We start from the raw sequence: 12,123 nt of genomic DNA, 5'->3' as shown, positions 1-12,123 counted from the left end.
TTAATAAGATTCTAATGTTATTTTAATTTGCAGAGGTGCATACCTATGTTCTTCTTGAGGAGGTAGATATATAAGGCATTAATAGATTGTGGCCTCTTTTTCATTATCTATCTTTTTTAAATAAAAGAAAGATAATGAAAAAGAGGCCACTATATATTATTGTTGCACATAGCGCATCTACGATCTACCACGAGAATGTCCGCTGAATTGTGGTAAGTTAAGATAGATGTTAAGACGGTTTATGAAAGAGGTAAATGTTGTAAACTTGTAAAGTCACTATGATGTTGTCATGATTCATGAAGGTGTTAATGTTACTTTTGCTAGGTATTATGGCTTTCTTTTTGCACCTTTCTATGTTTTACTTGGTGTCTATTACAAGTAAAATTAATCAAAGATGGCCATTGCTCAATTAAATTAATCAATAAAAACATAAAATAGGAAGATAGAAATAAACCAATTCAAATTCAATTGAACAAGACATTAGTTTCATCCAAACATTCATAGATCCTCTATCCCTAGTATGGAATGAACTAATCACACATAACTAAACTAAAAAAAAAATAAAAAAAAATAAAAAAGATAAAAAAAAAAACATGATTACTTTTTTTTAAAAAAAAAATAAAAATAAAAAAATAAAACATGATTACTAATACTAATAATAAAAATTATAACTTACAAATTAAAAATTGAAATAAGAAAATTGTAAGCGAATCTTAATCAACTTAAACTTAATTAGGTCACAAATTGCTTGGTCTTATTGGGAGTTTTTCATATTTTACTCACTCTCATTTCCACCCGTAATTTTAAAGTCTTAACAAAAATTTTATTACTCCTCTCAAATCATCAGACACCCTCCCAAAAAAACTTAAACCACAATTAGTTGGTCATAGTCACATACCACATTAAGTCACCCACTATATAGGATAATCCTTTTGGATTATATTATAAACTTTGACTTTAAAAATTAATCAATACTTAAATGTCCAAAATCCAACCCACCAAAACAAGTACTAGTATTATACTTCGTATACTTTAAGTTAAGACTTTTGTATTGAACTTTGTTAGTAGCATTAGGAGTACAAAATTTTGTTTATATATCTATAATCTACTTGTATAATTAGTACTCCGTATATCTATATTAGCCACATGTCACCATAATTACTTTTTTTTTTTTTTTTTGAAACCACCATAATTACTCATATAACACATATTATCTCCAACGCATATAACACAAATATGAATCACATTTCAAAAAAAAAACCTAACTAATAACCCGTGCATCAAACGAGCCAAAGGCTAGTTATATCTAATTACTCCCTCTGTCCCAAAAAGAACGACTCATTTGGCCAAAATTTTATCCCAAAAAGAATGTCTCATTTGGCCAAAATTTTGTCCCAAAAAGAATGACCCATTTGCATTTAAACACCCACCAATTTGCTACAATATTTGTGCAAAATTAGCTTCCCCATATAAAAATTTGATTTTCCATGTTACTCCGTATTTTATTACTTTCTCTCTCTATTTTTTTTTACAAATCCCATGTAAATTTATCTTTTCAATATATTTTTACTTCTTTTTACTTAACTTCTTAATACCCGCGTAATCAACCCAAATGAGTCGTTCGTTTTGGGACAGAGGGAGTAGTAATTACGAGTAATTGCATTAAATAATTGTCACATGAAATCTCGTTTACATGTGTTTATATCAGTGTGTCCGATTATGACCATGTATACTCTAAATTGTTAAATACATGAATGTCGAAAAACCAACTCACCATCCCACAGAAAAGGAAGAACGCCATCTTAGAAAATCTCCCACTAATTGCGACCTTCAACTTCTCCCTTTCTACCCAAAAACCAGAAACCCATAAATAAGCTCAAAATCACCAAACATTTTCACTTTTTTAGTTAAATTTTCTCAAAAATTCAAAACCCTTTTCTCAAAAAATGGAGGAACAATCATCAACCCTCCTAAATCACACACCCACAAATTATTTAAGAAATTATCTCACTTCCACTTTCTCTCATTTTCTTCCATTAAACCATCCTTGCATCAATGGCGGCTACTCGGAGCTTCGAATTGATGATGATTCCGATGATGGGTCATCATCATCATCATCTGATCAACCTTACTGTAAACCCTTTGTTGTTCTTGATGTAATTTGGAATTTGGGGTTTGTTTTGGTGTCTGCTTTTGTGTTACTTTGCACAATTGCAGAGAAACCCTCAAGCCCTTTAAGGGTTTGGATTGGTGGCTATGCTTTACAATGTTTATTGCATGTGGGGTTTGTTTATTACGAGTTTCGCCGCCGTAATCATGGCGGTTTTGGCGGCGTTTCGGCGCCGGAAGGCCATTCGCAGTCTCACAATAGGTATGCTTCTATGCTTTGGTACAACAACTTTGCATTTCTTGTTATTAGTTGTATATTTGATTTCTTTTCGGTTCAATTGATGTAATTGATTAATTTGTGCTGTAATTTTCATGTTAGAGGTGATTTTGATTGGTGGGTTTTGCTTGTAATTGGGTGAAATCCTGAAATGTTTGATATTTTCTGTAGGTGAGAGAAAAAGTTGGCATTTTTCTGATTGGTTTTGGGTTTTTAGTCATTTTTCTGGGGTGATATAAATTGGGTTTCCGATATAGTGTTGGGTTGGTGGGTTGAGCTTGTGATCGGTTGAATATAAACACGAGAGGAAAAATAATGAAAAAATAGAGTTGGTATTTTGGAATTTTCATTGAATTTTGTTAGTTTACTGACTTGATGAATATGATGATAGTGATATCTTTGATTAATGGATAGCCAGAATATAGGAAACAATTTTTTTTTTTGACATGTCTTATATTGTGATTTTGGGGTATTATGACAATGATTGAAACTGATGTCTTTGGTTGATGGTTTATGGTTGTAGTTTGCCAATAAGGCCTAAAGTCACTAAATCATAATCAGTATTCCGGTGGACTATTCGCTACGCTTTAAAGTTGTCATCTGTCATAATTTATGGTTAAGGATTATCTATATGTATATTAGTAGGAATTTTTTATGGCAACATGCAAAGGTTAGGTTGAGTTAATGGTTGCGGACAGGCACTGCATTCTTTGTGGTCCTTCTTCTGTTATCTGGTTCATTGAGGGTGTCACTGCTAAATCTCTATTGATCTGATTTTCAGTATTATGAAGAGATTGGAATCACTGAACACAGTAGCGTCATCCTTTTGGTGGGTTTTTGGATTTTACTGGATCGTGTCCGGAGGCCAATCCCTTTTGCAGGATTCTCCCCGTCTTTATTGGTAAGCACATCTCTCTTTTTGTTTTTTTATTAAACTCTTCATTCTAGGTTCTCTTGTTCCATTTTAAATTAAATGCTTTTGTTTCATAGGTTAGTATGAAACAGTCCTGTGTTAACTATTAAGGATTAAAAATTACTGGATGAAGTAATAGAAAGAAACTTGATCATGAATTTTAGTTAAGAGAGCTGACAAGTATGAACAGACTGAAAAATTGGGTTGATAGACTATAGCCACTTACTAAGCTCAAGATTGAATATTCTCCTCCCAAGTGATTCTAACCTTGCTTCTAACAAGTAGTGGGCTATGCTATGGTGGCTTTTTTAAAATTCTTCATTTGTATCTTCTTGTGGTCTCATCATTTAAAACCTACGCTGCTCTAGTTGTATGTTGTTTAGCAAACTTACAACAGTTCACATGTTATTAATTTAGTCCGATGAAGGTCTATTAGATTTTGGTGTTATGTTCTGTTCTTGCTGCTTGCTGCATTTGATTGGACTGTTAGGTTATGTCCCTTGCAAGTCAGAATCTAGGTTGGTGCCAGAGGGAAGTTCCTAATTCCTGTATACTAGCACAGTAAGAAAAATGATTCATCTTCATTTTAGAATTTTTGGGACAATTTGTTCAACTTTGTGGTATGGCTCTATGTACATCTTGTACATCCTTAGAACATGTCTAAGGTCGGATTTTCTGGTGAGCAGAAAAAGGAAGCCTTGGGAACCGTTGGTGATCAACAATTTAGAGTCATGCTGATGCAAATGGGCCAAAATAATTGGGTGTTTGTACGTGTACGAGCAATACTGTTGACAGGGGTTGTGAAGGAGGTCTTAAGTATCAATGATGGTCATTTGTCAATGTGAGAATGTGATCCTCCAGCTCCTTTTGTGTTGGGCAATCCCAGATTTCAATTAGGAACAGGTGAATTGGATTTTGATCTACTGTTAATACTGTGTAGTTAACCCTTTATTAAGTGCTTTAGAGAGCAATATATAAGTTTGTTGGGCCCTTTCCTAACCCAGTTCTACTGGTCTCCTTCCTTCCTAGCTCATTGGTGGCCCATTTGGTCTCAATTCAATATTAGTCACGATGAGTAGATTTTTGAAAAGACCTTGAATCCTTTTTATCGGTGGTTGCTAATTTGCTACATCTTTTCCCTTTTTCATGATCCTGGGGAGAATAGCTGTAGACCTGTAGTTCATTTGTGTAGTTGCGTGGTGGCAATATGAATCCACTATATTTTCAAAAAATTTAGAAGAGTGCTAAATCTTAATTTAACTGTCTTATGGCTTTGTGAATCTGTTGTATGCAGTTTTTGCAATGAAACTTATGGATAGATAATACATGTAGTTGCTTTGTGTTATTTTTGGGGCTGTTGGGGCCTTGGGGGTATGGACATTCCCTCCATTTTTTATGCAGAAGATTATTAGGGGAAGGGGGAGGGGATGCTTCCAAGTTGGATCAATCCGTTAATAGCATGATAGAAATCAGATATGAGTAGATCTTATTTACAGGGTTCCAGGCTTAGTACATCTTCTTCTGCCTTTTAAATTAAAGACCAAGCATTAAGTATTCTTCTTGCCCCCCCCCCCCCCCCCCTCCTCCCTCTCTCCAAATAATGTAGGTGCACAAGGAGTCTGGGTGGCAGTATTGCTGGGGCATGATGGGCGTTCTTTTTAGTTGTTCCTACGTGGTTCTTGTTACTATATTCATTTTTAATGAATTGATGGTGTGGGTGGTTTACAAAATTATCTTCTCTTTGAGGAGTTGGCTTAGAGATTGATTGGTTTGATTTGAGCATCAAGTGTCATTGCTCCTCACTTCGTCGTATTCATGATGCACAAGGAGGAAAAATTGGAGGACAATAAATTTAAGAGTTTCTTTTATTTCATTTTTTTTTTCCAGGGTGGGTGGGTCGGGGGGGGGGGGGGGGGAGAGGGGGAGATAAATTATTGTCTGCTTGATATCCTTTCCATTTTCCAATGCCTCATGGATCTCTCTACCAATGTTACTTGCATGTTAAGATTTCTTTTATGGAGATATGCAGATGAAAGCATGAAACTAATGGCTGTCTGAAATGATTATTGCTCTCTTTGGGTGCTGAGATGGAGAGGGTGATGAAACTATGGTTATTGTATGCTCTAGAGGATCTGTATGTTACTAGGTGGTTATAAAGGGAATATATAGTGTGTATGTATATGCTTGTATATTTTTTGGGGGGAATTAAAGAATGATATTCTTGTTTGTTACCCGAAGCCCTAGACAGAGTTGTTTATGTTGGTGCTGTGGGTCAGCCTCCCTTGATAGCCATGATAGTTGTGGGCATGAGGAGAGATATATGGTTGTGGCTTCGTGGTTACGGTGAGATTATATTGCATGCTCTAGAGGATGTTTATGTTGGTGTTGTGGATTAGTCACCCTTGATAGTGAAGATAGTTGTGGGCATGAGAGTGATTCTGGCTGATGTATTTTGAAATTGTGGTTACAGAGTGGAGGCAAGTGGACAAATAGATCCCTCCATGGTTTTGGTTGGATCTCAGAATTGGAGGACCTAGCCAAGTCAGTTCAGGCTAGCTTACTCATTTGACTGGCTCAGTCTTTAACTCTTGTTATGAAGCTAGACTGTTGTAGATTTGATCAGTTGAATGATTCGCCCCAAAGGTCTTAGGGTAAAAATGATGAAATGTTACAGGCCTGGACAAGGCCTGCTCTTGAGCTAAGTTAAATCCTCTGAATTGAATTGGGCTGATTTTTTGGGCGTTTGCTGAATGAACCACTAATTGCATTTTCTGAACGCATGTCAGCTTGCAAAATTTTATGGTTCTTTCTGAATGGAAGTCATTTCAGACAGGTTTCACCTTAGACGTAGACGAGTGCGCCTACTTGTTTGGGACAGGGTGAAGGAGGATCTTAAGTTGTGCTGGTGGTGAGTGAGGGAGATGTAGTAGTCGTTTTGGGCAAGAAAAGGAAGGACAACTGGTGGCTTTTGCATTGGCAAACACGTGGTAGTCCTGGTAGATATGGAGGTAGGAATAAGTAGTATGTAGCATAGGTTGGATTTCTAGCTTAGAAACCTGAAACAAGAGGAATGAGGGTTGGTTGTAACCTTACCATGCCAAAGCAAACACGGTGGGAAATTTTAAGACTTGTCAGTTCTTTTCTCGTTACAGTGTTACACACGTACACCATTGTTGATTATCCCTCACCCATCCTCGTATATAGATTTATATGTCCCTTGGTTCATTTGTGTATTCACCATGCTATTTCCTGCTCTTTACAAATGATTACTGAAACAAGATTCAGAGCCAGTCTTTTTAATATTATTTTTCTTCTTCTTTTGGTGCTAAGGAAATCCGAAATCATCAGTTATGAATTATGATGCTTACCCCAATACTCACTACTCAGTAGGGGGCAAATGTTCTGAACTTTTATTTGGACTCGGGTACCCATAAATCCATACTGACACAAATGTGTACAAGTGTTTTGCTCAGCTATTTGTCGTCATGAAATGCCTAAGTTTCTTTACCAATGTTGGAGTATCAAGGATCCAACACTGTGTCAAGAACTGAATTTCTCACAGCAAGTTTAATATTAATAATGCGAAATTAAGACAAGCTAGAGTACTTTGATTAATTGATTCGAAATTAACAGGAAGTTACAAGGATAAACTATAGCTTTAGGCTATAAATCTCAAGGTAGCTGGAGGCTGCTAATCTCCAATGGATTCACTCAATTTCTGGATAGTTGCTATTACTACTTAATTTCTTTATATACTCAAGCTACAAGCATGCCCTAATATTACTTAGTATTGTCTTCTAGTACTTTAGAAATTAGAATTCTCCCCATGGTTCCCAAAGTGTTGTGATTTCTCTTTCATATTTGTCTTCTTTCCTGAATTGGCTTCCTTCACATAGCTACTGCTCCCCATGTTTCCCTCCTCCTGTCCAAGCTCCCCCTTTTTCTTTTTCTTTACCGTTGAATTGCTTTTAAATGTCAACCTTGCTCACTTTGTCAACCTTGGGCCTACGGGTATAAACCTTAATGAGTTGGCCCATATGTGGGTCCATTACACACTGGTACTTGGGGTAAAATGAATAGTCTGATTAAGATAGGTTCTTGGACAATATGTGACCATTTTTCAAGTTTTGCAATATATGACATGGAGTATATACGTTACAGTACTGGTGCTATAGTTTTCAGATGTCATTCTCTTACTTTCTACATATGGTCAGTATATATATATGCTACTCAGGATTGTATTCTTATGCTCAAGCCTCAAGGAACATGCTGTTGAATTATTTTTTTTTTGCTGAATTGCAGGTTAGCTGTAGTTTTCCTGGCACTCGATGTGTTCTTTATGATATTTTGCATAGGAATGGCCTGTATAATTTGCCTTGCTCTTTTTTGTTGTATCCCAATTGTGGCAATTGCTTATGCCATGACGATTAGAGAAGGAGCATCTGAAGATGAGATCAGACTACTTCCAAAGTATAGGTTCCATCAGTCTTATGCATTAAAGATGTCTGCCTCTGTGGATCTGGGAAACATAAATGCTGCTGACGAACTAGCCATGCAATTTGAAAATTCTGTGAGTGGCACTGCCTTTTATATTTTATAAGACCATACTGTATTCTTTATGCTTGATAAAATTTTCCCTCTCTTTTTTCTCAATGAAAAAAATTCTAGCCGGTAAGTTTAAGCATGCTGATGTCCATGAAGGATATTTTTATTGGTTGGCAAAGGTCTGCAGTCCATTTGTTTTTTGGGATAATGATGGAAATATATTAATTAGAAATCTAGTTCACGGTACTGTATCAGACTACACAATGTGTCCCTGGGATCTGACCTGTTAGTGTCTTTTGCAGGAATGCTGTATATGCTTATCACGGTACGTGGAAGGAGCAGAATTATGCACCCTTCCATGCAACCACAATTTCCATTATGGATGCATCAGCAGATGGCTGCGGATAAATGCTACCTGCCCGCTTTGCAAATTTAATATCAAGGCCAAAGGTGATGCATTGGTCTAATAAGAATATGCTCTCTGAAGCTGTGTTTATTAGCTCAGTCAGCTAACTGTTCTCCCCCTCGAAATGAAGATCGACAGTGATGAAGCACTGCTGATTTCTTACCGATCTGTTGGCACTTGGTTGCTACTAATAGATCATGTAGAAAGGCAATTTGTAGAGAAAACTGTTTCCCCCGGCTTCTGTAATCTTAACTGTTAAATTAGTGTAAATAATCAATTCTTAATTTAGGTTTCTTTCTAACTCACCATAGCATCAATTTTTTTTGGTTATCAAATCATGAAGCAATAATTGATATAATGCTGAAAAATTGCAGTATGACTGTAAAGTCTGTATCACGGAGTTGCTATCTAAAACTACTGGGACGAGTTTTGCCTGGAAAGAAAAAGGCACGTGTTGCACGACTTTGTAACATTGAAGGCATGCTAGCTTTGCCTCTCTATGCCCTTTCCACCTCTAGATGATTTCGACCAACTGCTGGGACTATGCCCTCCCTCCCATCCCAGGCTTTAAACCAGAATTTGAAAAAATGAACACTTAACTGTAAATTAACTGAATTTGCCGAACTTCATCTAACCAACTCCAATATTTATTGGAAATTAAGAAAGGCCGTAATTAAAGTTCTATGAGGCTTTTATTTTGATTTTATTATTATTATATTTTTTTTTTACTTGGAATAAATGAAATTGAATTGAGCTAAAATGAAATAAAAACATAGAAATCAAATTGACTGAACTAAACCAAATTCAATAAATTGAAAACCAAGTCAATTCATGCGCGGGAAAAGGGCTAACATTGGGAGAATCCAAGAGGAAAAATTAAAGCCGAATACTGGAAAAATGATCTACATTGCCCTTGACAGATTGTCGCAAACAGGAAAACAAGTACAAATTGTTCAAACATATACATTCTGCTGAATTGGAAAAAGTTGTGCATATCTATGTTTCTCATCAACTTCGGCATCTACAGGCAAGGTTTCTCTTCTAGAACAAAATACAAAACATGCTACAAAAGGAGTATTAAACATTTTTTTCTTAAGCCAAACAATTAGTAACCTGGCTGCTGCTTCTCTTACACATTCTTGAGCTTCTTCATCTTTGAAGGTGGCCATCGGCCCTTCTTCCTCATCTTTCTTTTTCGCATTAGACGATTCCTCCGGAGTCTAATCTTCTTTGCCAATTTCATCTTTATCTTCTGTTCAAGCTTCATCTGCAACTTTGACTCCAGTGGAAGATTCTCAACTGATTTCTTATCTTCCTCATCTGCTGGCTTATCTCCACCTTCTCCAGCCGGCTCCTCTGCAGCTGAGACCATTGCAACGACAATGCCTCTCTTTTGAGCAATTACGGGTCCATGAGCCTGTAAGCTGTGTCCAAAGGTTGGATGCAACGCAACACACACATTTTGCAGCCTGGTTGCTGAAAGTCCACCTCAAAAAGTCAGTCATCCATTAGGACAGTATAACAAAGTAAATAGGCCAGGCAACAACATTCATGTTCGATTTCTAATTCGAATATCATTCCAACAGTACATGTACATTAATACTCCATACAATGCTTTTGTAAGATTCATTTTCAGCAACAATCTACATTATCTATACAAGACACCTCAAACCTTGCTACGATCCCTACTCAGATATTTCGTCGAGGTGATTACTGATATGGCATCTACAAGGAATAAAACCAACCCCAAAAAGAAAGCTGCAGAAAGATGACCTGAATATTCATAAGCAAAAATCAAGGCGGAATTGTGGAAAACCCCCCAAAAGCTGCATACATAGCTCGTTCCGAGCTAACTCGAGAACATTGTAGCAAACAGCCTTACAAGAGTGCTAGGGAACCAAGTGGGGTGTAGTATGTCCTAATTCTTAGGAATATAAGCAAATTGTGAGCCAAATTCAGGAATTAAAGGCTCCACAAACAAAAGTTATCTTCCTAATCCCATAAAACTTACAGGTTACAGAAATTCGAAATTCAATCAATTAGATAAAACTGGGAAATTGGGAGCCCAATGAAGAACAAAAGTAGTAATTCAAAACTGATCCAAATTCCCATCAATGCAACATCAACAAGATTGATTTAAATGATTAAACAGATAAATCAAAGCATAAATCCGGCTTAAAATTTGATTCAATTTGACATTACACCAAGAAGCACTCCAACTGCTCGACGAAATTCCCCAATGAAATACAAAAGCAAGATAAACCCAAATAACAGGGCAAAGCAGAAAACAGAAAATGGGTATTAAATCACTAAGATAATTGAACCATGTTATACACAAAAAGGTAAACAAAACTCAGAATTCAGTTAACATGATGAATGAATTGCATAATAAATGCAGAAAATTGAAACCCAGAAACTAAAAATGAATGAAAGAAGGAAGAAAATACTTACGGAAGGAAGAAGAAAGAGCAATGGAGGTGAAAGGAGGAGCAGAGGAGAGAGAAAGGAGAGGTGAAAGGAGAGCCATCTCTCTGCTTAGCGCAGTAGAGTGAAAGGGTGGCTTATGGATAAGCTTTTGTAATGATGGCGAGGATAAATTAAAATTCACATTGGAGGAAACTACTTGGTTAAATTAAATTTTGCGCTTAATATTTCACTTTGCAAGGAAATGAATGGTTGCGATTTATACCCGTGACCTTGCTATCATGTTAAAATTCGGGAAAACTCTTTGAATTGGAGTGTGTACGATCAATATACATATGATTACAACACTAGTCTAAATGTTGAGAACTCATTAGTATAAAGATACAAATATGTCCTAAATTTGTGAGAAATATTATACGATCTTACTCTAATATTTCCCAACCATCTTTATTGCATAAAAAGGTGAATCGATTTTAATAATGCATGATAATTTTGAAATATATATGAAGTAAAACGGTGAAAGGTGAATGTTGTTAATTATGAGTTAATTAATAATATGCTTTTATTTTTTTTTCCAGTTTATACGCTTTGACATTATTTATACACTTTCTTTTGATCATGTTTTGTAATTTATACATAATGAAAAATATAGTCATGTGAAAATGTGAGATCTTGTTAGATTCGTTACGATATATATTTTCAAAATATCTAATTTTTTAAATAATTTTTGCTTATTAAAAATTAAACCTATTAATGGTTAAATATATGTATTGGCAAATATGACAAAAATATGATCAAATGAAAAGAAACCGGGAATTAAGATTGCAGCATTTATAGATGATTTTGAAAGCATCTAATTTGATTGCTACTTGATTGAATTATGACATATATAATCATGTTTGATTTCATTTTATGTCATAGAAAGTGATTTATGAGATATTCGATTATCTAAAATACCCTAATAATCTAAATAAATCATAAAGAAGGATGAGTAAGGATATTGATGCAATATCATGCGGATACCACACCCTCTTGGCTTATATAATAGAGATTATAAACTTATAATATAAATTATAAAAATTGCACACAAAATTCTTTACATTCAAGAAATTCTCTAATTGTTTGTTTCCATCATCGAAATCATCCATGGCTAAGGGATTGTTTACTTTGTTCTTCGTAATGTCATTGTTCTTTCTCCCATATGGTAATTATTAGCGATTATATTAATATAATTATTATTTTTTTTGTTAGAAATACGTAAATTTTTTAAATTCTTGCTCATATACAAGTATATCACCAACTAATAAAATTTTCATTTAAAATGTTATATATTAGGTAGCGTACATGCAGGTGATCCAAAAGTATGCGCAGAGAATCCATTTCCTTTGACATCTTGCACGTATGAATCATGTTTGGATGCTTGCCTAGCTAAGTCCGGTAGATATGGAG

The 12,123-nt window shown here is 35.4% G+C and overlaps 2 protein-coding genes across 2 annotated transcripts; one reads left to right on the top strand and one right to left on the bottom strand.

Moving 5' to 3' along the window:
* The first annotated feature begins 1,785 nt into the window (after positions 1-1,785).
* Positions 1,786-8,626, top strand: LOC145608530 (E3 ubiquitin protein ligase RIE1-like). Its single transcript, XM_081664145.1, has 4 exons — positions 1,786-2,371; positions 3,168-3,287; positions 7,602-7,869; positions 8,147-8,626. Exons 1-4 carry the CDS (start codon positions 1,947-1,949, stop codon positions 8,309-8,311), a joined length of 978 nt encoding a protein of 325 aa, XP_081520271.1. The 5' UTR covers positions 1,786-1,946; the 3' UTR covers positions 8,312-8,626.
* A 511-nt stretch (positions 8,627-9,137) lies between these two features.
* On the bottom strand, positions 9,138-10,861 carry LOC145609301 (large ribosomal subunit protein cL37 alpha-like). Its single transcript, XM_081664816.1, has 2 exons — positions 10,702-10,861; positions 9,138-9,726 (listed from the first exon to the last, which is right to left on the bottom strand). The coding sequence occupies exons 1-2, from the start codon at positions 10,775-10,777 to the stop codon at positions 9,380-9,382; spliced, it is 423 nt and encodes a 140-aa protein (XP_081520942.1). The 5' UTR covers positions 10,778-10,861; the 3' UTR covers positions 9,138-9,379.
* Between the last annotated feature and the right edge of the window lie 1,262 nt (positions 10,862-12,123).

Source organism: Chenopodium album, chromosome 23 (assembly GCF_948465745.1).
Source record: "Chenopodium album chromosome 23, dcCheAlbu1.1, whole genome shotgun sequence".
Taxonomy (NCBI): domain Eukaryota; kingdom Viridiplantae; phylum Streptophyta; class Magnoliopsida; order Caryophyllales; family Amaranthaceae; genus Chenopodium; species Chenopodium album.
The sequence above is the reverse complement of the archived record's forward strand: the minus strand, read 5'-3'. Positions and strand labels throughout refer to the sequence as shown.

What these genes read in the sequence shown, in the direction of transcription:
- LOC145608530 (XM_081664145.1), top strand. Translation starts at nt 1,947, where the DNA reads ATGGAGGAACAATCATCAACCCTCCTAAATCACACACCCACAAATTAT. An exon ending in GATTCTCCCCGTCTTTATTG is followed by an intron (nt 3,288 to 7,601) that starts GTAAGCACATCT and finishes GCTGAATTGCAG; the next exon opens with GTTAGCTGTAGTTTTCCTGG. An exon ending in CCATGCAATTTGAAAATTCT is followed by an intron (nt 7,870 to 8,146) that starts GTGAGTGGCACT and finishes TGTCTTTTGCAG; the next exon opens with GAATGCTGTATATGCTTATC.
- LOC145609301 (XM_081664816.1), bottom strand. Translation starts at nt 10,777, where the DNA reads ATGGCTCTCCTTTCACCTCTCCTTTCTCTCTCCTCTGCTCCTCCTTTC. An exon ending in TGCTCTTTCTTCTTCCTTCC is followed by an intron (nt 9,727 to 10,701) that starts GTAAGTATTTTC and finishes GTGGACTTTCAG; the next exon opens with CAACCAGGCTGCAAAATGTG.